We start from the raw sequence: 25,969 nt of genomic DNA, 5'->3' as shown, positions 1-25,969 counted from the left end.
TCTTTCTTTCTTTCTTTCTTTCTTTCTTTCTTTCTTTCTTTCTTTCTTTCTTTCTTTCTTTCTTTCTTTCTTTCTTTCTTTCTCTGTGTGCCCCTTAAGAAATAATGTTTGGAGGTGCTGTTTTAGACACATACAAAAATGGGTGGCTGTGGGTGTTAGCTAACTATTGCAGCAGAGTGTGTTTTTGTTTTACTGTTCCTTTTTTTATCTACTTCTCACTCATATTACATTGTGCTAATTCACCTATAGCAAGGTGATGTCATATAGCAATAACTAGTATAGGGCTGTGTCTTGGAGCACAGAGGAAAACTCTGTGAGCCTTGAATTCCACAGTATGGAAATAACCTCCTGGGACTCAGCAACCTGTTTAACATTATCTTGGATTAACTATTTCTTGCAGGTTATTATCAACTTCCCAGATCCTTCACACAAGAGTGACATTGTCCAACTTAGAGGACCCAAGAATGAGGTGGAAAAATGCACAAAGTACATGCAGAAGTTGGTGGCGGATCTGGTAGGTGACCTTCTCTGCCTCTGCTTTCACTTTGGTTTGCAAATACAGGGGCTTTGTCAGTGCTAAGCATTCTACTAAATCAGGCATGGGGAACCCGCGGTCTATAAGCCTCAATGAGATCCAGCAGGATTATTAATTTGGCCCATGAGGCCATTTCCTGCAAGACACACTTACCTGTGCTTCAGCTGGTGTAATTTAGGACATTGAGTGTGAGTCAGGAAAAGACACAGCTCCCTGCCAAAAGTGGGGTTTGCTGGCACTGTGAGAAAATGAGTAAAACATAGGTAAAGTCACATTTGCTCATACAACTTTGTGTCTATTCTTTATTCCACTCATCCATGCTTCCTTTCTTGTAAGGTTGAAAACAGCTACTCCATTTCAGTTCCCATCTTCAAACAATTCCACAAGAACATCATTGGGAAAGGAGGTGCAAATATCAAAAAGGTGAGACTTCCTTGATTCTTCCTTGTTATCCTTGTAGTTTATTACTTCTCAGTGTATTTCTGACACCTCTTTGGCCCAGGAGGCAGCCATGTCTGTTCCTTTAACGTGTTTTTTTTTGTGTGTGTGTGTCTTTGCTTTAGATCCGTGAAGAATGCAGCACCAAGATTGATCTCCCAGCAGAGAATAGCAATTCGGAGACAATTATCATTACAGGGAAAAGAGCCAACTGTGAAGCTGCTCGCAATCGGATTCTCTCCATCCAAAAAGAGTTGGTAAGACGAACAGCCCTTTCAGCATAACAGCTATTACCAATGTCAGTAAAAAAAAAAAGTTGCATGCAGATTGATTCAGTTTCCTTAGAGAGAAACCACAACTTTCTTGGGCAATGTCTTGGTTTTCTGGGGGGGCATGTGTGTTAGTTTTCCTTTTGGCTTTATCGGACATCACTCACCAAATATTCCAGGTGAACTGCCACCCAGAAATCAAAAGATCTTTGTTGCCCCTCAACTGTTCTTGATAAAAGCCACATAATCAAAAGGTCACAATGCTGGGAAGATGTTTGGGCTTGTACTACAATAACCCGCAAGTGGAAAGGGATTCTGGAGTAAGCTCCAGACGTCAAGTTTGAAGAGGTAGCAGTTCTGAGAAATAATCACACTGTTTGTTTGGTCCTTGAACCATTTAGATTCTGTGGAAGCTTTTTCTGAAGGGATTCCCTTCCCCATTTAGTACAGTGTGTGCTACAATTAAAAAACAACAACCCACTGAACACTATATACTATGGAAACCCTTGTTGACTGACCATAAAATAAATATGTTTATATAGTACATATTCTACAGTAAACATGTACAGTGGTACCTCGGTTTATGAACACAATTGGTTCCGGAAGTCTGTTCATAAACCGAAGCGTTCATAAACCGAAGCAAACTTTCCCATTGAAAATAATGGAAAGTGGATTAATCCGTTCCAGGCGATAAAAAACACCCCCTAAAGCAGCAATTTAACAATAATTTTACTTTCTACCAAGAGCTTTCCGAGGCCTATGGAGGCCTCCACGGAGGCATCGGAGGGTCCGTGACTGGGACGCAGCCACGGAAGCACTCCGATGCCTTCACAGAGGCAAACTGCACAGAAAGGAGCCTTTCCCCGACGCGAGTGCCCTGCGCTGCGGCCGCCTCTCAGTCAAGGCGGCTGAGTAAAGCGCGGGAAACCGGGGGGGGGGGGTTTCTCTTCGGAAGCTCTTACCTTGAGCTTAGAAAAGGGCTTCCAGCAGCAGTAGCAGCAACAGCAGTGAGAGGCTTTGCGAGTCGTTTCGCTGCACAGTGGTGGCAGCGCTCGCAGCTCTCCTTCCCCCTCTCTCTGCGGTGCCGGCCGGGCGACCTTCCTCCTCCTCAGAGCAGCCGCCGCCACCACCAGACGCCAGGACTGGCCGGGGTGGCTCGCGGTGCGCCTGGCTCTGGTTGGAGCGGCGGCGGCAATGGCGGCTCTCTCAACCCCGAGCCTCTCCACTCCGCAGGGGCGCAATGGTGAGGGCCCGGCCTCGCTTCTCTTGACCCCTCCGCGAGGCCGGGCCTTCGCCGTCGTGCTCCTGCGACGTCTCTCCACCTTCGGCGTCGCGCTCCTGTGGAGAGGCGTCACAGGAGCGCGAAGGTCCGCTTCTCTTGAGCCCTCCGCGAGGCCGGCTCAAGAGAAGCGGGCTTTCGCGTCGCGCTCCTGCGACGTCTCTCCACCTTCGCCGTAGCGCTCCTGTGGAGAGGCGTCGCAGGAGCACGAAGGTCTGCTTCTCTTGAGCCGTCCGCGAGGCTGGCTCAAGAGAAGCGGGCTTTCGCGTCGCGCTCCTGCGACGTCTCTCCACCTTCGCCGTAGCGCTCCTGTGGAGAGGCATCGCAGGAACGTGACAGCGAAGGCCCGCTTCTCTTGAGCCGGCCTCGCGGAGGGCTCAAAAGAAGCGGACCTTCGCGCTCCTGCGATGCCTCTCCACAGGAGCGCGACGCCGAAGGTGGAGAGACGTCGCAGGAGCACGACGGTGAAGGCCCGGCCTCGCGGAGGGGTCAAGAGAAGCGAGGCCGGGCCCTCACCATTGCGCCCCTGCGGAGTGGAGAGGCTCGGGGTTGAGAGAGCCGCCATTGCCGCCGCCGCTCCAACCAGAGCCAGGCGCACCGCGAGCCACCCCGGCCAGTCCTGGCGTCTGGTGGTGGCGTCTGCTCTGAGGAGGAGGAAGGTCGCCCGGCCGGCACCGCAGAGAGAGGGGGAAGGAGAGCTGCGAGCGCTGCCACCGCCGTGCAGCGAAACGACTCGCAAAACCTCTCACTGCTGTTGCTGCTACTGCTGCTGGAAGCCCTTTTCTAAGCGCGAGGTAAGAGCTTCCAAAGAGAACCCCCCCCCCGGGGTTCCCGCGCTTTACTCAGCCGCCTTGACTGAGAGGCGGCCGCAGCGCAGGGCACTCGCATCGGGGAAAGGCTCCTTTCTGTGCAGTTTGCCTCCGTGAAGGCATCGGAGCACTTCCGTGGCTGCGTCCCAGTCGCGGACGCTCCGATGCCTCCATGGAGGCCTTCATGGGCCTCGGAAACCTCGGGTTACTTACTTCCGGGTTTCAATGGTTCGTAAACCGAAAGTTCGTAACCCGAGGTGTTCGTAAACAGAGGTACCACTGTAGAATGAACATAGAGCCAGAAACTCCTCCATGCTGAAGATCTCAAAGTATATCTGAAACACATTGCTTTGGCACAAGGATGGGGGACGTATAGCCCTCTGATGCTGCTGTTTGACTACAAGTCCTATTGGTCTCAACCAGCATAACCAGAGGTGATGAGGGGTGATTAAAGTTGTAGTCCAATGACATTTGGAGGACTGTAGCTTTCACATTCCTACATTTTAAGGATGTCCTCTTGTCTGCTCTCCCCCCCCCCCCCCGGCCGCTACTGGATCAGAAATCCTTTAACTTTAAATAGAAACCTCTGAGGCGAAAAGAATTGCCACATCCTATCTGCCCTCTCATCGCTGGCATGCAGAAATAGAGCAGCCAGCCAGATTTTGTAGCTAGCTCTTTAGGCATTTGTTTGAAAGCAGCAGAGGTACGTGTTAAGCGACGTGCTATTGGCGCTTCAGTTATTCTCTCCACCTCCCTTCCGCCGCTTTCACCGGCAGCTGAGAAAAGAGAAACCAAGACAGGTTGTTCTGTGTGCATTTAATATGCAGTGAATTGGGGGCCTCTGTAAAAAAAAGAGAAGAAAGGGCAGGATTTTTCAACTTACATCCATCTGATCTGAGGTTTAATATGAAGGTATCTCTGAATAACAGCTATTCCTTTTACTGTGAGGAGGACACTCCCCTAGAACTCTGTGTTGAAGCACATAGGCGTGCTTGCTTCTGTGGGGTAGTGCTGCCTGATGCAGTCAGTGACTGTCGTTTGCTGACACATCCAGCTGGTTCCTGGCACGAGTCCCAGATTCCCGCTGTCAGTCTTAGTTTTTAATAAGAAATAATGGGGGTGGGGGAACTTACTGAGCACATAGTGGGGGAGACGGGGTTCTACAATTTCTCTGCATGAAGGAAGAGGGGGTGAAAGGCCTAAATACCTCTTCTCTTCTGTCTGTGCCTCTCCTTACCCCCTTGCTGCTGCCCCAGGCTAACATTGCAGAGGTGGAGGTCTCCATCCCTTCCAAGCTGCACAACTCGCTCATTGGTGCCAAAGGTCGTTTCATCCGCTCCATCATGGAGGAGTGTGGTGGGGTTCACATCCACTTCCCCACAGAAGGCTCTGGCAGCGATACAGTCACCATCAGGGGCCCTGCCCAGGACGTCGAAAAGGCCAAGAAACAGCTCCTACAACTGGCAGAAGAGAAGGTAGGAACCATGGATGTGGAAAAGTAGGTGCTGCTAGCACAGTTCCTATGGATAAGCTTCAAATTTGTGGTCACAAGGAAATCACTGTGGCAAAAATTTACACATTCCCCGGGGGGGGCGGGGATTAGCTAATAAAAAAGAAAGTTGGCAGTTGCTAGCCTATTATGCCACATTCTGCTTCCATTCTGTGGCTGGCTGTGCCCCATACCGTCATTTTGTGACTGATGGGCCTTAGAAATTTTCAGCTCTCTCAAGAGCTGATCCCTGGGGATAGAAAGTTTGAGAACTCCTGGTCTCTTATCACTAGAATTAGTGCTCCAGGGTCTCAGGCATAGGTCTTGCCTGGACCTGCTACCTAAAGACAATTTAACTATGGACACCAAGATCAGACATGCAATACATTTACTCTGCCACTAAAATATGGCTGCTCCCTAAATTTATTCCCTTCCTGCTAATAGCTAATCCAACAGGGTTGTTAAAGGTGATTGAAAATTTATTGTACGTCACTGTGCTATGGAAAAGTTCTCCCTCACTCCCTTTGTCTGGTGTTTGGAGCAGGGGAGGGGGGGTGTTCCCCTAACACAGGGATCATTGCTTTAATAATTCCAGCTGGCTATATTTATACTTGAAAAGGGGAGCAACTTGAGCTGCTCCTTCTTTCTATTGGAGCCTTAGCTGGGTACGGAAGAATATGCAGCTTGTCTGGAATTTTGGCTTCTCTTGGAGCCTTCAGAGCAACTTCCTGGAACTTTACAGGCCCAGGCTTCATCCTGAGCTACTCAGAACTGACTCTCTCTGTTTACTAACTAAATAAACACCCTTTACGTGCAAGTTCTTAGGTGCTGCTTTGAAAACAGCATGTCCTAAATCTGCAGAACAGGTGGAATCTGCCTACACTGCATTTAATGGCAGGGTGTTTGGCCCTGTCAGGTTACTTAACAGCAATCTGTTGTTGGGCTCCTCTGTCTAGCTATAATGTCTCGCTCCATTTGTCTGCAGCCCTGAGGCTGGTCTTTCCACTAGAGGCAAATTCAGAGCCAGTGCAGAATCTCAAAGCACTTTCTTTGGCATACTTTCCTGGTTTCTAGCAGACTAAGCATTTCATTTGTCTTTTACTACATATGCAGCTCTCACTCAGTTCGTTCTTTGGTGCAGTTGAAGGTAGCCCTCGTACCAACTCTAAGGGGTGGTTAAGAGTTGAGAGAAAGTGTCTTTTCCAAGGTCACAATGAGTGTCGGGGATTAAGCAGAGATTTGAACAGATGTCTCTCTGGTTCAATTCCAGCCTACTCTCCTCTGTACCACCCTTTGAGGGCGTGGTGGAAGAGTGCTGAAACTATGGGGCAGAGTACTTTCTTTGCATGCAGAAGGTCCCAGCGTCAGTTCCTGGCATCTCCAGATAGGGCAAGGAAAGACTCGTTTCTGAAACCTTGGAGAGCCACTGCCAGTCACAGTAAATGATATGGAGCTAGGTAGACTAATGGTCTAGCTCTACATCAAACAGCTTCCCATGTTTTATCATTCTAACTTTAGAAAAAGTATTCATTGTACATATATTTTGGGTGTGATCCTCTCTAACGTGAGCACCCGCTGCACATGCGTAGAGGGATTGCTTATAAAGCCATTGGAATATTTTCTGTGACAAGCGAAGTATCTATATGCAGACTTATTCAATTTAGCATGATTTGTACAGATAATTTGACTTTTGCTGGACTGCAGTGTTTATTTGCTTTAGTATACAGGGCAGAATTCACTTAACAAACCGCGTCAGCAGAAACCCTGTGCAATGGTGCTCCCCCCCCCATGTCCCCCCCCCCAAGCTGAATTTGGCTCTGGGGGTGTCATGGGAAACCCCAGAACAGTGCAGAAAGAGACCATCTGTGCAAGCTAATATGCTTGTGACAGAAGGAACGTTTGTAATAGTGCAACTCTGAAACCTGCCAACAGAGTTCTGCTTCTATGAATGAATGAATATTGCTTAACTTCTACCTTTCATGCCTTGAAAAGGGCTTTTAACCTGATTTATTCTGAGCATCTGGATCTCAAAGCTGTTAACCTCCACATATTTTTTCAGTAGGGCTGTCATATTAGTTTTCTCCAGTAAAAACGGCGACAAGAATGTAAAGAAATACCCCCAAATCCTGATGCATTTATTTTTATTGATTCCTGCTGTTTAGCAAACAAAGAGTTATACTGTGGACTTGCGTGCCAAACCGGAGTACCACAAGTTTCTGATTGGCAAAGGAGGCGGTAACATTCGCAAGGTGCGTGATAATACTGGTGCCCGGATTATCTTCCCCACCTCGGAGGACAAAGATCAGGAGCTGATTACTATCATGGGAACAGAGGAAGCTGTCAAAGAGGCCCAGAAGGAGCTGGAAGTGCTCATCAAGAACCTGGTGAGGAAAAAGATCTTTTCATTTGTCAATATATGAAGGGATAACCTTTTGATGTTAACATATGGACTTCAGGGAGATCATTGCCCTGGAGAACTTTCAGGCAGTGACGATGCCTTGTGTGTTTCAGGACAATGTGATTGAAGATTCCATGACGGTGGACCCTAAACACCACCGGCACTTTGTCATCCGGAAAGGGCAGGTGCTACGGACCATCGCAGAGGAGTATGGGGGTGTGATGGTCAGCTTTCCACGCCCTGGGACACAGAGTGACAAGGTCACCCTTAAAGGAGCAAAAGACTGCGTGGAAGCGGCAAAGAAGCGCATCTTGGAGATCATTGATGACTTGGTGAGTGTCCATGTGAGAAGAGCTTCTTTCACCCATGGTCGCTTTCTTTTTCTAGTCTAGGTGTTTTTGTTTCTGTTTTGGTCTAGCATTTATTTAAAAAAAACCACTGGGTGTATCATAAACTCTCATAACACCTGAGAAACAAGTCTCTTTAGATTCTAAGCTTTCGGTAGGAATTCTTAATGACTAATTATAGCCTTCTAATTGCTGCAACAGTCTGACCGTGACGTGCAGGAACCTGTTCTTTGTGATTTAATTTCATATAACCCTGGCATGTATTTCCTAGCAGCCATACTTTTCTTCCATTATTGCATGCATTATAGTCAACAAACAAACAATTCATAAATGCAGTACAGCACGCAGTCTGATCCTGGCAGATTGAATACATAACCAAAAACCCCATAGAACTTTGCAGTCCTAAGGACAGAGATGAGATTGTCAAGGAAAACAGAGAAATTCTAAAACGAACATTTGGCAGTATTGGAAAGCATGCCCCAGAAGGACACTGTGATAAGATAATAAAAATCATAGTAATAAAAATGGGTATACCACACGTATCATCTGAAAATATTGGGCAGGATTCACCTCATCCGCAGGAGTTCAGCAGAAGGGTGTCCTTTTGCCCATAGGGCTGCGCCCCCGGAGATTGGCTCTGGTGGGGTCAGGTCATACCCTAAAACAGCACACACAGAAAGTGAGGGATCATCTCACCCAGTAGAGTTTAAAATTGATGTGAGTTACTTTGGGAGGCAATCGTTATCTGGAAAGTGGGATAAAAATATGAATAAATTCTTTTCTCCTCCCCCTAGGAAGCCCAGGTGACAATAGAATGCACCATTCTTCAGAAGTATCACCGCTCTATTATGGGCCCCAAAGGTTCCAGGATCCAGCAGATCACCCGTGACCATGGTGTTCAGATCAAATTCCCAGACCGGGAGGAGAACGTGGGTACGAGATCTTACAAGCCTGCCAGTAAAAGCAGGCACCCTCGGGGGTGGGGTGGGGGCAAGGAGCAACACAAAAGTGCCTCATATCTTCTGACATGCTTTCAGAGTGTGCTTAAGAAGATAAATTGCTATTTTTCATAGGTTGTTTTTTTAAGCAACACAATTTCCTTAAACCCATATGTATTGCCTTGGGAGTCTGCTAAATAGGGCCTCCATTTACTACAGACTTGTCTTAAGGTCAGCACACTTTCAGAGTTTGTTAATCGTCTACCAAAACCTAGGTAGAAAGGAAAACATGGCAAACTCCTAATGATTCAGTCCCTTTCCAAATAAGGCTATCCTACCACACATTGAGAACTGACTATTTAGGTGGGTAATTCTTTGTAGTTCATTTATGAGCAGTAGGCTACATCCAAGATGTCAGCCAGCCCAGATATCACTACTGGGAAACCAAATACATTTGGTGTGGAAGTTGGCTCTTGCATTTTTAACAGAGGATAATGATAGGTGGCACTTCAGACATGGCTTTTCTATGATCTGCCTAGGCAGGAATTTTACAGTGAGAACAATCCATAGCCTGGGTGCCCTGCAGATAACAAGCCGGCAACTTCAGGCTAACCAGTTGAAAATGTAGTCACTCTTCTCACCTCTGTGATCATAGCTCCCGCTGCAGAGTCACCAGCCCAGGAGAATGGCAAAGAGGGTGGAGAAGGGAAGGAGAACAAAGAAACAGATCCTGGCTCCCCAAAGAAATGTGACACTATCATAATCTCTGGCCGTCGAGAGAAGTGTGAGGCAGCAAAAGAAGCCTTGCAGGTAAGATTATTTGTTGGCTATCTGAGGGGCCTGCTATGCCCTGAAAAAATATAACTTTGCTTACTAGGTGCTGTAAAATGGCCCAGCCATATTTTGCTCATAAGGATACAGTATTTTAATTGTACATGGCTCCAGGGACCGCTTAATTGACTGTATTAAATAATCTCCACTGGAGAAGCAGGATGTTGGCCTGAGTGGAAAAGGTAAATAATTGACCTCTAGAGATGATTAGTTGTGGCACATGTTATGCAGCACCCACACTCAGTATCTTGAATATTATTTTACTCTACGGCTTTGGTTTGACAGCTTCACGTGTTGCTGGGGTGAGAGTTTGCTTGGTGGGTTCTGGACAAGTACTTGTTGGCAAATTGATTCTTTCGCTTATAAATTCTGCAGCTGGTGTAATTTCAGCCTTTCCTCTTCAGGCGCTGGTTCCAGTTACCATTGAAGTAGAAGTTCCTTTCGACCTTCATCGTTTCATCATTGGTCAGAAGGGCGTTGGAATCAGGAAAATGATGGACGAGTTTGAGGTGAGCAGGCTCCCTGTTGACTCCTTCTGTTTTTGGGCTTTGGAGAACAGATAGGCCAAAATACAAATACCACTCTTACTGATTATCCTAATGTTGAAACAGTCTTAAGAACACTGAAGAGGTCAAGCACAATTTTTCTTCCATGTGCTTGCACATGCACCTGAGATGTACAATAACATCTTTCCTTTGGTTCATTGTAGTTGTGTGTTTTTTGTGCTACAGAGAACTAAAGTAGCCTATATAAACCCAGCAATGATACATTAAGGGTGATGTGTTTTGGGGTGTGTCTTTTTCCAATTTTAAGTACTTGAGAATTCCAGTTCTTTGAAGAAATATTGATTGTGAAGGTTATGGGTGGCTGCAAAGATGCTCCTATACAGCAACTGCCCAGTCCTGACATAATGATAGCTGCCTGGGTTTTCTTGTAGGTGAACATCCAAGTCCCTGCCCCAGAGCTTCAGTCTGACATCATCTCTATCAGTGGGCTTGCTGCTAACCTGGACCGTGCCAAGGCCAGACTTCTTGAGAGGGTGAAGGAGCTGCAAGCTGAGCAAGAGGATCGGGTATGTGTTGCGCCGGAACCATTGTGATTTGTCAGTCTCTCCCAGCTGCCTTGCCTTATTAAAAAATAAATAAATCAGGAATAACATATATTTTAATTAAGAGTGGTGCTGTGGGAAGAGACTGGGATCTTGTCAGCAGCCTTAACGCAGGATGAGTTCATGCAGAAAGTGCTTTAATGCCTAATGTTGGAGGTTGAGGGGTGTGACTCTGTAGTTCTGGGTTAGTAAGTATTCCTGCGATGCGGTCACTAAATCTGACATTTACCAAATTTAGATACAAATAATTGACCTAATTAGATGCAGCAGCTGTGCAGATCATTAAAAACATCCCTCTTGATCATTCTAGGCTTTGCGAAATTTTAAGCTGACTGTTGCTGTGGAGCCCAGATACCACCCTAAAATCATTGGCAGGAAAGGGGCTGTGATCACTCAAATCCGCACAGAGCATGATGTTACTATACAATTTCCAGATAAGGATGATGAATCCCAGGTGAGGAACTCTAGAAGAGCGGCTGGTGTGGGGGAGACTGTTTACCCACATCCACAGAATGGAGGGGGCTTTTCTTTGAGCAGAGCTCCAGTGAGCACCGTCTGCTCAATTTCCATCACGGCCTTGTTGGGCTATTGGCCATTGCTTGCCACAGAGGCCTGTGCTATGTGCTGCTGTCTTTGGGGGCCTGGGACTAACTCTTCGAACTTCCGCCTTAGTCCCAGGATCAGATCACCATCACTGGTTATGAGAAGAATACTGAATCTGCCCGAGATGCCATCATGAAGATTGTTGGTGAATTGGAGCAGATGGTATCTGAGGACATCACTCTGGACCATCGTGTTCATGCCCGCATTATCGGAGCGCGGGGGAAAGCCATCCGCAAGATCATGGATGAGTTCAAGGTATGTAAAGGACACGTGGTATCTGATAGACAGATGGTGTCATCTGTGACAACAGAGATGTTTATTTTTGCCAAGTGTAATGAACGCATTCAAGAACCCTGGCACTTGGTTGGTTGTGCAGTGAGATTATGAGTACAGTCATACCTCGGTTGTTGAATGCCTTGGTACTCAAACGTTTTGGCTCCCAAACACTGCAAACCCGGAAGTGAGTGTTGCAGTTTGTGAACTATTTTTGGAAGCCAAACATCCGGCGGGGCTTCCGCGGCTTCTGATTGGCTGCAGGAGCTTCCTGCAGCTAATCAGAAACCGTGCTTTGGTTTCTGAACGTTTTGGAAGTCGAACGGACTTCTGGAACGGATTCCGTTCGACTTCCAATGTATGACTGTAGTGAGAAAATAACTTACTGGCTGCACAAACATGCACCCTTGCTTTTAGGAGTGACTGTAGATAGTCTTCAAACACCTTTCAGAGCATGTCAGAAAAAAATGTTGATGATTCAACCGAATTGCACAAGACAGGGCTTCAACTCAGTCACTGCACAGAAAACAAAATCTGTACAACTGTGAAAATATGACTACAACTAGATTTATATGCCAGGGATAGGGAGCCTGTGTGCCACTTTATCCCACAGCCCATCTTTATGACCTATAACTCCCATCGTCCCTGATTGTCCCATGCAGGCTGGGTGTGATGGGAGTTGTAGATCAACACTCTAGTCTTTTGGTGTATGGCATGCAGGGTAACGAGACAAGCAAAGACCTATTTTCTTTTAACTTGTTAGCTGATCTGAAATCTTTGTTATTCCAGGTGGACATCCGCTTCCCCCAGAGTGGAGCTGCTGATCCAAATTGTGTGACTGTGACTGGACTCCCTGAGAATGTGGAGGAAGCCATTGATCATATCCTGAACCTGGAGGAGGAATATGTGAGTGTCAGAATTCTTAAATCCATGTAGTTTTTAGTACTTAAGAGACGAGAGAAGGCAGTATGCGGACCTTCCAAACTTCTCAGCTTGCATCTTATGTATATACCACATATGGGTGATATCAATAAAATACTGCTCCTTTTGCAGTGGGGGGGAAATACACAAGAATTTGTGTTGCAATAAACATCTCTAACTTGGACCACACTTGTTTGTATGGTGTTGCAGCTGGCAGATGTAGTGGACAATGAGGCAATGCAAGTCTACATGAAACCACCTGCTCATGGGGAAGCTAAGGCTGCATCAAAGGGATTTGTGGTGAGAGATGCCCCCTGGACACCAGGAAACACTGAGAAGGTAGGTGCTGCTTCCTCAATAGTTACTCTTTGTATTGAAAGGATGGTTAGGACTTCGGCTGGAGAGATGAGTCCTTTCATTATGAAGTTAAGAGTCAATCCTCTTATTAGTGTAGACTAGAGTGAAAAAAGGAGGGAAAAGAAAAGAAAAAGGAAGAATGGAGTGGTGTGAGAGACTCTGCCACCACTTTTGTTGTCATAATGTGATTTCGTATCCGGTTAGGGGGCCAGCACATGGGTGCAAAATGGACTATAGAAGGTGATACACACCTGACCCCTGAAAAACGTAATATGTATGCCCCTCTCTTCTGTCATCCTTACTTTTTATTGTCCTTTTTCCTCTCTTCCCAATACCTGCCCTCCAACAGTGTCTGTTTCCCCCTAGCTGTCAGGATTTTTTGCACTACAACCTGAGACACTAGGCCAGATACATATTACCTAGCCAATTACTCCTCCCAGCGCCACTCATAAAAAAAACTGTAGATTGCCAATGGGTTATGAACACTGGTATGGATTGCTGCAACCTCCACCATCTTGCTTCTGCATCATACCACTGTAGAACTCTATGGATGCTATATCCTCATTCCCTGCAGGCAGGGTGGCTGCCACGGAAAGAGGGGTGCAAGGCAGTTGGGCGTGATGCTGTCACATGACGGCAGTGAGACCAAGCCAGCTTTAGCCGGGAGAGTTGTGTGTCTCCAGTCCAAACCCTCCACGCAGCCCATTTGAAGGGAAGTTTGTATTGCTCTGCCCCTCATTCTTGAGTGTGTGCAGCTGGGTTGTTGTTTTTTAAAGGCTAATCTTGGAAGAGACAGCTTTACTCTTGTTGGAAAAATCTTTCCTCAAGCTGTCTGTAGTAGCAGTGGATGAGACACTACCTTCAAAGCTTATCATTCTTGGTGCATTTTCGGGGCAGGTAGTGGTCTGTAGAGAAGTTCCTCTTCATATACAGTCCGTGGTGTTATTTAATGCAGCAATAGCACTTGTACTAGTTATGGTTTTGGCTTTTGTTTCCCTACAGGCCCCTGACATGACCAGTTCTGAAGATTTCCCAAGTTTTGGAGCTCAGGTGGCCCCCAAAACTCTACCTTGGGGTCCTAAGCGATAATAGCGTGGAAGCAGCAATCTTGTCCAGCCACCTGCCACAAGGTTTCCTTTCTGAATTCTGATCTAGTGGCTGGATCCAGGCAGATTGCCCATGGGGGGTCTCTTAATGAAACTAGAGTGCTACCCCTTTTGAGGTTCTCTGTTGTCCCTGCGCTTAGGCCTCACTATGCTTCAGTTTGCCTCTTTCCTTTCTCCTTGCCCTGGAAGAAACTTTCCACGTAGATTCCAACCTAAAATACATACTTTTTTTTGGCCTTTCACCTTTCACTCAATCTCATGTTGGCCATGGTATAGTAACCAAACATCCCAGGTACACCTTGCAAAAAGCACTCTAGGCTCCATTAGGAGATCTCCTCACTGCAGCTAGGAATCTACTTCCTGTCTCTCAACCTCAGGAAATGCATTTCCTCAACTTTCTACAAAGCCAAAATATTTGCTCTTTTCCCCTCCTGCCCTATTTCTCCAAGGCCTTACCTTTGTAGAGTGCAATCAACTTTTCCCTTTCAACTGCCAAACAAAAAAACAAAACACACACCCATCTAATACTGCTACGGGAGAGGAAATTGGCCAGAATGGATAGGTGGAGGTGGTGGTTCAGCTTGGAGATATGGCCCCAGGAAGCACTAACAGGGGCATAACCCTTGCTGTGTTAGTCTGCATCACTGAGTGTACCAAAATTCTCCCCTTGTTGGTGTGAGTATTGAATCGCGGCTCATCACCAGTGTTTGGACACATACACTCTCTTTTGTTCTCCCTTCCCAACAGTAGTACGGCTGAGTGGAACCAGAAAACTGACAGTATTATTGGGTCTAACAAAACTTGGTTCAACCAAAAGTGCCATGGTAGCATGTCACAGAAGGTGGTGGGTGATTAGTGTGGTGTTAGAGAGTACATTACTCTTTCTCCCTCCCCAGGCTTGATAGTGATGGCATTTAAATACCAGGGTTAAGAGTGTGTCTTTTTTGCTTTTTACTATTGCCTTCTTTCTACCTCAAGCCGGAATGACAGTGGCCTGCTTCTTCAGTCAAGCCCCTCTTGCTTCCTGTTATCATGACTGTTGTTCCCCTGTGAGCAGAGGGATCTATGTGTGGCTTCAGCCTGGCTACATGCCATCAAACATCCCCTCCTGCTAAGATGGTCTTAACCACCGTCACATAATTTGGTCTGTAGTCTTGTGACAAAAGGTTAGGCCTTGGAGAGGGAGGCAGGAAAGGAGTGGCTCTCACTTAAATTGAAGAAGCTGGATTGCAGTTCAGTCTTAAACCAAGCCTCTCTTGGAGGGGAAGAGAGAATACCTACATTCAGCAAAGGCCTTTCTGTAGTCTGGCAGCAAATGTTTTTGTCCTTTTGTCATGTCCCTCATACAACAGTAGTTTCTGCATTCTAGCTGCTGCCATAAACCGATACAAGGCTGCTTGTATTAAAGCTGCTCTTCCAGCCATTACATGGTATATATCTTTTCTGCCGAAGGTGCTGGTGCCAGGGCTGGTCTGGTGCCAACTCTGCTCTCTGCCTACTGCCTCCCTTCCCCTCCAAAGAGCTTTTCTGAGCCATTAGCTAAGAACCGAACCCCAGGATTGCTTATGCCCCTGTTAATACAGACTGGGAAAAGGTCTGCAAGGCTCTTGTCTTTCTTGACCGCTAACCCAACAGGAAGGAAAGCCTCTTTCTTTCAGTATACCTAGCTGAAGGGAGGAGAGATTTGTTTCTCTATGCTAATTCCACTTGGGGCAGGACAAGCCCTCTTACTATCTGAGCAGGAGACAAACAGGGTAGTAGTGTTTTAATGTATTGCCAGTAGTATACCTGGTGTCTGAATGTCAGTCACATCACTTGCACATGTTTTTAGGCTTCAACTGCCATTGAGCATGGCCCCCCCAACCCAGCCATTTGTTCAAACTGTTGAGAGTACTCTACCCCCTCTGTCCCATGTAGTCTGCAGCAGATGCTCTGCGGAGGTGTGCTCCATGTCCTCTTAATGTCTTCCATATTATGTTTCCATGGCAATGATCCCTTGGCCTTAACTTTGGAATTTGGAGATTATATGCAAAACATGTATAAAGGCTCATGAGTATGGATGACACTGGAATTTTATAAATTCTAAAAAAATAAAATAAAACCTGAAACAGCTTTTGCGTGGCTGTCTTTATTTCCTGTATACTTTATTTTTTTAAAAAAAGAAGTCACTAATTCAAAATTTCTACCTGCCTTCCTAATGAAATGCTAAACAGCTACTAACTCACAATTAATTCCAAACAATTGTAAAAGAACTTGCACTTTTTAGCTGTTCGTACTGAATGTTGAACAGATTCTGTCCATTTGCTCTCAGCAGGGGTACTGTTTAATCATGATTGCAATCACTAGTATTTGGCATACGCCACATTGCTGAAACGTAGCTTCCAGCTAAAGCAGATTCAAACTGATGTGCAGAAGATACAAGTCTTGTATTGCTTCTGTGAGAGGAAGGGAGGAGCAGGCAGCTTGTGAAGCTCAGTACAAGCTCTCAAATGGTTGCCTTCTCCAGCAGTAATCTTCTGTTAAGCTGGCCACTGCATGCTAAGCAAAGTGCACATCTACTCTCCAGTAATCTGCCCTTAGCTCATCAGAGCAGCTCTCATTCTTATAAGCCATTCAAGTGATGCAGCTTCTTACCTCTTTGGAAGATTTTTTGTCACTAACCAGTACTTCTTCACAAGTTAAAAAGCAGCCCTCCCTCTTTGTAAGCAGGAATGTAGGACTCATCTGTGCTCACTATAACTCTATAAATATCAGTAGAAGTCACTTCTTGGGCAGTGAGGACATGGAAAGCCTGACAAAGCTGTTCAGTTAGGCAAATGATTGCAGAGCTGATGAATGGGCTGGTTAGATTAATCCATTGTCCATGTATATCTTGTCCTTTGCCAAGTTAACACTTCTCAAAGTCCTTAAAGCAGCTGGATCGATCAAATTCCTGAAGCCTTTAAAAGCTCAAAGTCTCCTTCTACAGTACAGCACTTGAAAAAAGTGACACTTTTCTGCACAAGTTCTTCTAGGCTGCTCACCTCCTCACCCCTTGCTCTTCCAAAAGCTTGGCAACTTGGTGTGGATCAAAACCAGAATATCTTTCAGCATCATGAGCCTCCTATGGTGCTTTCTCTGTCAGAGGGGTTGGATTTCTCGCATCTATCACTTCAGTCAGGGCCTGTCACAAGAGAAATCAACAGTGAACAGGGTGGAGAAGCATTGCTTACCTGGCTTCCCAACATGGAGGTCGCTGGTGATAACTTAACAGGCAAGAGAATGATGGTTAGGTCAACACATTGTAGATGGAATGAGAGATTGGCCCTACAGTGACTTCTTTGATGCGAAGCCAAGTAAGTGATGCCACTCCACTGACAGCTGCTATACCACCTAAAGATACATAGCTGTGTCAGTTCTACACAGCTTATGTTTCAATTTGCTTCTTACCCAACCCTCAATATTGCCACCCTTGAGGGGTCACTCAACCATTACACACCGGCAGTAAAGTTGCTTCAAAAAAGTAAGCCCAAAATTCCTAATACCTTGAAATCAACACACCTGAGACCAAAAGAGTTGAAAATTGGCTTATTAGAAAAATTCTATGGAGTTGTCCATAGATTGTTGGCACAATATGCTTTGAATGATAGCATGTGTGATCAAAGGGTGAGCCAACCTCCAGAATCTTACTTTGCTTTGTCAAATGACGCATACAGTGGTACCTCAGTTTATGAACACAATTGGTTCCGGAAGTCTGTTCATAAACTGAAGCATTCATAAACTGAAGCGAACTTTCCCATTGAAAGTAATGGAAAATGAATTAATCCATTCCAGATGGGTCCGCAGCGTTCATAAACTGAGGTGTTCATAAACCGAGGTTCCACTGTACTGTACTAGGAAAAATATAAGACCTTCCCCTAAAAGGTATGTGTCAGTTTTGAAAAATAGTGGACAGGGTTACAAATAGAAAGACTGGTGCTGACATACAGGCTGGAACTTAACGGAATCAGCAGCTGAAATTTCCAGTTCTTGATACCAGCTTCCAAAAATAAGGACACCCCCACAACAGATAGACAGGTGTCACTAGTCATCTAATACAATAAAATTACTATGCTGTTATTTTAATACAATCTTCCAAACTTGGGTCTCCAGCTGTTGTTGGACTATAACCCCATCATCCCTAGCTAGCAGGACTGGTGGCCAGGGATGATGGAAACTGTAGTCCAAAATGGGAAATGCTAATACAATAAAATTACTATGCTGTTACTGTGGGTTTGTACCTAATGAACTTGTCCAATTGGTGCAAGGACTTCTGCTTGTGCAACAGAACTTCCTTGCCCCGCAAAAAATCTGCTTTGGAGGGTTGGGGGAACCCCCCAAACATGCAAGGAAAGGAGTAGGGCAATTCTTTTGTGCAAGCAGAAGGACAAGTTCACCGGATACAACTCTATAATACAGTATCAAGGTAAAAGTAGGTTATTTGGGGAGGAATGTAGGTAGGGTAGAGGGGCTACTCTTGTGTGTTTGGGCACTTTTGTTCCCCCATCATGTGGGTACAGGGACTTAAAATTCCCTGCCAAAGACCAATGGACTCGTGCTAGACGGGAAACAAAGGTTATATTTACCCTCATAAGCTGCAAGGCTGCTTACTGAGAAAGGGAGGGAAATTGACATCTCTGAAGTAGATCCTATATTTCTGACAGCAAGTGAACCTTGCTGCTTTACCTAGTCCTGTAAAAGGAAATCCCTCCCAGGAGACAAAGAAGGGGATTCACCACAGGAACAGTGTGACTCGGTTTAGGTTAAGGTTTATGGCATTAAGCACTTTAGATGGTCTTGGGAAGAGAAAAGCCAACTACCGATTCAAACTAATATTTAAAAATAAATGATTACCTTGTTCTCAGCCAGAGCCTCTTTAGCTAGAAACTGCTCTCGCTTCACTTTGATCCCCACCACTTCTGGGATGTCGGGCACCATCATATCAATCAAACGTGCAATGAAGAAGACCACGTGCTGGGAAGAGGAGGCAAGAAAGCTGCAGGTAGTCAGTGGCCCAATTTGCCAGAGTGGGAGCAAGCAAGTCAGGACCATGCAGCAGTAATATGGCCCAGCTGTTCAAAACTGGATGGATGGGGAATCCTGCTGCATGTCTGACTCCAGTTGTGTTCTCTTCTCCCTCCACCCTGCCAATTATATGTAATTGCAGCGAAAATATGACTGGGGCCTATCTCACCAATTAAGGGGTGTTTTATCAAAGATTAGTATCATGAAGCCCGTTAAAATAACGGGTGCTAGAGCAGACCTGTTGCTCTAGCAACTTCAGGGCAGGGACATGCGCAGAGCTGATGAAGCGGCAGGTCTGCACTCCAAGTCCCAACAGATAGAACTGACCTGATGGGGTGAGAGTTAGGAGAAGGCCTCACTTTCTTTCCTCCTCCACTGAGGCCAGCAATTCCCTACGAATTCCCTTCCTGGGCCTCCTACCTCAGCCCGGCTCGAGCGCCCCAGCGGCCTGCCCGCCTCATTCTCTCTCGTGTGGATGAACCACCGAGCTGCGCCCTGAGGAGGCCGGGCCCGCCTCTCCCATCAGGGCCTACAAAGAAGCAGCGCCCGGCAAAGGGGAACGGGCGGTCCTCGTGCCCGCCTCGCCTGGTTCATCTCCCTGCCAGGCCGAGTGGGCACCAAGCTCCCCTCTCCGAAGTGTCTCTGCGCTCCAAGTCCCAACGGCTGTCCGCGGGGAACATGCGCAGTAGCGCAATCCCACGGACACACGGACTGGACGCAGAGACACTTGCATATTATTATATAGGGTGATGATAAGGGATCCCCTGTGTCCCAGAAAGCAGGACTAGTGCACATGTAGCTTTACTACAATGGTCTGAATAAATGTGACACCTTTATTACACATAATATTTGAAACTCAATAGAACAGTAGTTCGTGTTGTACTACGTACAGATCAGCACAGAGGAAGCTACCCAGTGAATATAGATGCTCTACTATACAAATTCCATTTCCCCTTGAATAAGCTGTGATAGAGGACTTCCACAAGCACCAAGGTGATGCATTTGTAGATTATTTACAGAACAAGGCACATACTGGTGGCACTGTCAGTAGACTCTTGACCAGGATGTAGCAATGGCCTGATTCAGTTGGAGCGATTTAATATCTTGCCTGAACCAGATCTGCAGTAGCTGCTAAATTCTGCAGAAACAGCAGCTCCATCAAAGCCATCTCAACACCAGTTCCTGACATCATCACCTGCCTCCCCCCCCCCCCCGACTGGGACTTAAGGCAGCTAAATGGCTTCTTTGCAACCCCAGCCGGCTCCTTTAAAAAAAAAAAAGGTCCTACTTCACACTAACAACAGAGTTGCCTACATGCCAATGTCTGAAGTGAATTCAGAATGGGGGGTTTATTTATTTATTACATTTATATCCTAGGAGCTCGAGGTGTAGTACATGACTCTATTCCAGGCATCCCCAAACTGCGGCCCTTCAGATGTTTTGGCCTACAACTCCCATGATCCCTAGCTAACAGGACCAGTGGTCAGGGATCAGGGCGGATAAAAATCAATGATTTTTTTAAAAAAATCAAAAAAATCGGATTTTTTTGATTTAAATCGATTTTTTTGATTTAAATTGGATTTTTTTTAAATAAAATGCTTTTTGAGGAAAGAATATTACCATCCAAAGGTTATTCCATCATGAAATAAAGATTAGTTTTTTTAATTATGTAGTATAAGGTTGTATATGTTTAATTTATGGGGTAAATAAATTCCATTAATCCATTCACCTCTTCCAGAGGTTTTTGTAAGATTATTGGGCAGTTTCTCTGCCTACAAGATATTATCACAGGTGCTTGGTTTACTTTTGCAGTTCTCAAAACTGAATTTGACTCAACAGAGATCACATGCCTCTTCTTCACAGCAAAAATGTTATAACATGAACAGAGTTGAGAAAAAGACCTTAATCCTATTGTTCTACAAACCTATGAATACAGAAGCAACCCCTTCAGTGCTAAGTTTCAAGAAGTTCAGTGAATAGAATAGAAACAATATTTTTCTGATTGTTTGGACAGTATTTAAGTTTTTCATGTGTAGGCTGGGCTGACAGTCTAAGTTTCTTAAAATATATATATTTTGTTTTTGTTTAGCCAAATTAGTTAACAAACATGGATGTTTGTTTAAGCAAATAACATTTGCTGAAATGTTATTGTTTCAGTTGAATAAATCTATTTAAATTGTTATTATTAAGGTAATGATTATTTTTCTCCTTCCTAAGTACAACAGTAAAGTTGTCCAAATATGAATGATTAACCTATTAAACTGGGGATAAAAAAACTAATATGAAAAGTTGTTATTCTAAAAATCTTCATCTACTTGCATAATAAAGTTATACCAGCAAGAATTAGTCTTTATGATTTAAATCAACTATGATTTAAATCAAGCCTTACTGACTAGTGATTTAAATCGTGATTTAAATCGTGATTTAAATCAGTTTGATTTAAATCAAATCCACCCTGTCAGGGATGATGGGGATTGTAGTCCAAAACATCTGGATGGCCTAAGTTTGGTGATGCCTGCTCTATTCCCGGCCCATTTTATATTCATCGTATGAGAGAGGTTAGGTTAAGAGATGGGCTGGCGCAAGATCACCCAGTGAGTTTCATGGATGAGTGGGATTTAAACCTTGTCTCCGAGGCTCCAGTCAACATACGACATCTTGTACTGTAGGACATTGGGTCTTTATAAACAAATAATGACATTAGGGCTGCAAACAACAAGTGAGCTGGTGCAAAAAATTATGCTTTGGGGCAGGGGCATATTCCAGTAACCATTTCATCTCCCCCAACCCCTTTTTCACAACAATTTATTTTATTTTTTTTGCCCTTTCACCACCATGTGATGTAGTCAAAATAGGACTGGCTAAGTATGGTAAGTGTTGTAATAGGTGGGTAGATGTGAATAGGACCACTTGTTTTTAGAGCAGCATTCAGGGGGCACTTGGAAGGAAACAAACCTCAAATACAATTATGAAGCCAAGGCGGATTGCCAGTAGATTCCAATAAGCTAGTGAATACCTCCCACTTTGTTCTCGATATGCTCTGTACCTGTGGAGATAGAGCTGTAAGTTCAAGAGGTATGCCGAGTAGCCCTGAAGTAGTCAGCATAGCAACCATACATTTGCAGGAACCAAACTAAATGTCTGTTGCTTCTCTCCATGCCTTCCTGTAAGCCATAACTAAATTCCCTTTAGTTAAACTAACAGAGACCTGAGTAGATTTGCTGCATTCGGATCCCAGTTGCCATTCTAAAGATTAATATTAAGTCTCCTGTCCACTTGGTTATAGCAAGGTCGGGGGGACGACGACCAAAAGATGCTTATTTTCAGGGCTGCAATTCTTATGCATGGTTTTCAGTGAACAAGCCTGGTGGGAAGGAACATAGCTCAGAAGTAGAGCATATGCACTACATGCAGAAAATCCTAGGTTCAGTCTCCGGCAGCTCTAAGTAGGACTGGGAATGTCCCCTGAAACCCTGGACTACTGCTGCCAAGTCACTGTGAACAATACTGAAGCCAATGGTCAGACTCTGCATAAGGCAGGGGCCACCAACATAGCACCTAGTCCTCCTAGAAAGTAAGTTATAAGACAAAATGTGTGGGTAACCTCTAAGCAATTTCTGTAGAGTGGTGCGGCTACTTTGTATGTTTTCCCTTGTGCTGGGGTACTTGACTCTGCGTCCTATGCCACACTCACCATGGTAGCCATTTTGTGTTATGCTACCCCCATGGCAGCCATTTTGAAACTGATGGCCCCACCATTTTGTCAAAATTTGAAATATACCCATTAGTTCAAAAGGGTTGGTGACCCCTGTTATAAAGTACCGGTAACTTCCTATGTTTCCCACAGAACATATAGACATACTTCTGAGTAAACATGCTACACATCTCACTATATTTGGTTTCTTGGTGAATATTATACCAGTTTTCCCACAAGGGATGGTTGCCATACCAGATGTGCCTGTATATTATGACAGTATGTGGTATGTTATTCCATGTGCAGTGGTCCATGATTCTCCCCTCCAATTTTTTGTTTTGGGACAAAGTGTTTTTCTGAGAAAACACTTTTTTCCCAAAATAGGCAAAGTGTTTTTCAAGAACCTGCCCTCTGCTTAATTTTTGAAGCAATGGACCTGTCCAATGTCCCCCATGAGGAAGACAGCTGAAACAGAAAAGTGGGAGATCCTACCTGCATGTGACATTGTGCTGCAGGACAAAAGAGTTTGGGGCATAGGCCAGGGTGAAGTCAATGTAGCCCTGTAGATCGCTGGCACGCGTGTACTGGTAATATAGCCGAGGGAGGAAGTCAGAGGTGAAGGCAATCAGAAAGGCCTGGAATAAGATAGGCGCAATAGTAGTCTCTGTCTAAAGAACCATTTTGTTTCCAGGTGTTAAATGGAACACATCCACCCACTTTTCTGTCTTACTCCAACTTCTTTAGACAACATGTATATCAAGTTTCTGCAACCCAGGAGGCTGCCTTCTATTACGTCAGACCGTTGGTCAACCCAGCTCAGTATTGCTGCACGTGGAGAACCTTGACCCAGTGCTACTCACATTGCTAACGACTGCCAGGTGTGTGATGACTTCCAGGATAGGGAACCAGATGCCCATGCCTTGGGCCCGCTCAGCAACCGGCCGCCTGTATTCACAAACAAATTTGTGAGCATCCAAGCGAATTTCCACCCAGTTGTTGAGCAAGGCAAAGAGAGGTGCCAAGGGGCAGGCGGCCACAAAGATGGTAATGAAGCCAAACTGCAGGACTGAAGAGGAAAGAAAGAAGACATTATAAGGGAAGGCAAGCACAAAGAAATCCCACGCAGGAGATAATGTAGGTGAGCCCACACAAGAATTCTGTCCACAGGAACTCTGGATAGTATTTGCTATGTTGTTCCTTTTCTTAGAAGGATATGCACACACTCTTTTGACCTGAGTAAAGTTTTTGACCCCATGTATTCTAATTGTCATTCCACTAGGGCTACCAAATCTTACAACTGGTGGTTGAGTGGAGCAAGCACAAGTGCTCTTGAACCAGAATGGTTGACCTGAGAACATGGTATAGTCAAAGCGAGATATAGGACTCAGTGTGCCTCACACACTTACGCAGACTAAGCCCTCAACTGTCAGGGAACTGTCCTCAGTTGCTCAGCTCCTTCCTTCCCAAATGATTCGTACCCATTTCCAGGTATTCGTTAAAGAGTCCTTCATAGGGCAGCAGTTCATAATCACTCTCCCAGAGCTGCTTCGTGGTGCTTTCCTGGCCCTCATTCCTTTTACGGTGAGACTTCTGCTTCTGCCACCATGATTTCAACTTCCTGTGGAGAGCAGGAAGATATAGTTAACATGTTCAGGTTTTGCCCTCTTAATGTTCAACGAGGGACGATCCATTAGTGGCTACATGTCTGCATCTAGGCCAAGACAGAGTTTTGATCTAGCCCCAGAATTGAATCTATAGGGTAGGGGTAACTAATGTTGCATCTTTTAGAAGCTGTTTGACTACAACTACTGTCCTCCCTGATCATTGGACCATGTTGGCTAGGGCTGATAGAGGTGTAATCCCACAACATCTTGAGGTAGGGTTGGAGGAGAAAAAATGATTCAGTTTGCATTTAAAGCAGCATATCAAATTAGCACTTCCTGAAACAATATAGCCTTCCTGCAAAATGTGCACTTATCCGGATTTTATGATGCAGTTCTCCAACCAAACCTTTACAAAAATGTGTATGTTAGGGGGAAATGTGCACAAAAATTAATACATTAGTGAAAATCTATATATTTTGGGAAATGATTTGTCTGTTCATCTTGTTTATTCTCTACAGGTCTGGCCACGTCTGGATACTCCATTGTAGCAAAGCACAAGATCACAAAGACTCACGGGATGAGGAGCTCCTGCACATTATTAATTATTTGCTTTCCCACCATGATGACAAGCAGCTCTTGGGCAAGTTCAATGAGGCAGCCACCTGGACCACACTGGAGAAAACAGAGAGAGGCTTTAGAAGGACGATGCAGCAGAGAAACAATTAACAGTCACTCAGACCTCATGCCCCCAAGAACTTTGCTATATTGTTGGAGAATGAAGGCTCACATGATGGAATGCTCCTTCGTAAGGGTAGGGGGATATTACCATACACAGAACACCAGAACCATTTCCCCTGAAATCTTGGCTTTCTATATGGAGGTAATGTTTCTATATGGAGAAGCATTCAGTCATGTGATCCCTCATCTGTAGATAAACAGTCTAGAGACAGGTTAACTACTTCATTTGCTGCTGGTGAAAAGGAAACCTCAATTCTCTACTCCCCTGGGAATCTCTACACCAAACACTGGAGTCTCAGAGCATATCATGCCTACTTAAAAGACTTTCACCACATTAAAACGTTGGGGAAGGAAAGAATGAGTCTTTTTAATTGTATGTCCTTAAACGTAATTGTTTTCAGAACATCTAAATCTGTTTCTGCTTTGTTTTGTTTTTAAATGGTACAGTGGTACCTCGGGTTACAAACACTTCAGGTTACAAACTATGCTAACCCAGAATCATAGAATCATAGAGTTGGAAGAGACCACAAGGGCCATCCAGTCCAACCCCCTACCAAGCAGGAAACACCATCAAAGCATTATTGACATACGCCTGTCAAGCCTCTGCTTAAAGACCTCCAAAGAAGGAGACTCCACCACACTCCTTGGTAGCAAATTCCACTGCCGAACAGCTCTCACTGTCAGGAAGTTCTTCCTAGTAATAGTACCTCAGGTTAAGAACTTTGCTTCAGGATGAGAACAGAAATCGTGCTCCGGCGGCGCGGCGGCAGCAGGAGGCGCGATTAGCTAAAGTGGTGCTTCAAGTTAAGAGCAGTTTCAGAACGGACCTCTGGAACGAATTAAGTTCTTAACCAGAGGTCCCACTGTATATCTGTTTGCTCCCCTGTGCTCTTTGAGGATAAAGGGCGGGATATACATTCAATAAATAATAATAATAATAATCTGGCTAAAAGCACATGGCATTATGGAGCTAGAAGAGGGATTCTTTTGGTTTTTAGAGAAACATCCACTCCTAGCATTGAGCCTGAGGCCCTCTTTATCTGGCCTCTGCCTTTGGAATGGCTGACCCTATTTCCTTGGCAAAGAGAGGGCCTTGTTTATTTTATTGCTGCATTTATTATACAGAGTTTAACTCCAGCCTTAAACAAGTCCCTTATGGTGCCAGCCGCTCTAGAACACCCCTAATCAG

At 45.2% G+C, this 25,969-nt stretch overlaps 2 protein-coding genes across 5 annotated transcripts in view; one reads left to right on the top strand and one right to left on the bottom strand.

Moving 5' to 3' along the window:
• HDLBP (high density lipoprotein binding protein) overlaps positions 1-15,813 on the top strand; it is a 55,588-nt gene extending 39,775 nt beyond the window's left edge. For all 4 annotated transcript variants that reach the window (XM_035133376.2, XM_035133377.2, XM_035133375.2 and 1 more), the window contains exons 14-28: positions 401-514; positions 872-958; positions 1,099-1,230; positions 4,587-4,805; positions 6,982-7,203; positions 7,331-7,549; positions 8,359-8,497; positions 9,158-9,312; positions 9,738-9,842; positions 10,271-10,405; positions 10,752-10,895; positions 11,114-11,299; positions 12,107-12,223; positions 12,449-12,577; positions 13,598-15,813. In XM_035133376.2, coding sequence (XP_034989267.1) covers positions 401-514; positions 872-958; positions 1,099-1,230; positions 4,587-4,805; positions 6,982-7,203; positions 7,331-7,549; positions 8,359-8,497; positions 9,158-9,312; positions 9,738-9,842; positions 10,271-10,405; positions 10,752-10,895; positions 11,114-11,299; positions 12,107-12,223; positions 12,449-12,577; positions 13,598-13,684 — 2,190 coding nt within the window. In that variant the 3' untranslated portion in view covers positions 13,685-15,813. The remainder of the gene's footprint in view (positions 1-400; positions 515-871; positions 959-1,098; positions 1,231-4,586; positions 4,806-6,981; positions 7,204-7,330; positions 7,550-8,358; positions 8,498-9,157; positions 9,313-9,737; positions 9,843-10,270; positions 10,406-10,751; positions 10,896-11,113; positions 11,300-12,106; positions 12,224-12,448; positions 12,578-13,597) is intronic.
• Positions 15,309-25,969, bottom strand: part of ANO7 (anoctamin 7) — a 37,877-nt gene continuing 27,216 nt past the window's right edge. Inside the window, exons 18-24 of the mRNA XM_035133379.2 lie at positions 24,617-24,714; positions 23,917-24,056; positions 23,299-23,504; positions 22,931-23,073; positions 21,700-21,790; positions 18,574-18,693; positions 15,309-16,864 (exon numbers count right to left, since the gene is read on the bottom strand). Coding sequence (XP_034989270.1) covers positions 16,805-16,864; positions 18,574-18,693; positions 21,700-21,790; positions 22,931-23,073; positions 23,299-23,504; positions 23,917-24,056; positions 24,617-24,714 — 858 coding nt within the window. The 3' untranslated portion in view covers positions 15,309-16,804. The remainder of the gene's footprint in view (positions 16,865-18,573; positions 18,694-21,699; positions 21,791-22,930; positions 23,074-23,298; positions 23,505-23,916; positions 24,057-24,616; positions 24,715-25,969) is intronic.

This window comes from Zootoca vivipara, chromosome 5 (genome assembly GCF_963506605.1).
Source record: "Zootoca vivipara chromosome 5, rZooViv1.1, whole genome shotgun sequence".
NCBI classification, from domain to species: Eukaryota; Metazoa; Chordata; class Lepidosauria; order Squamata; family Lacertidae; genus Zootoca; species Zootoca vivipara.
Note: the sequence above shows the minus strand (reverse complement) of the source record. Positions and strands in the feature narration are given on the sequence as shown.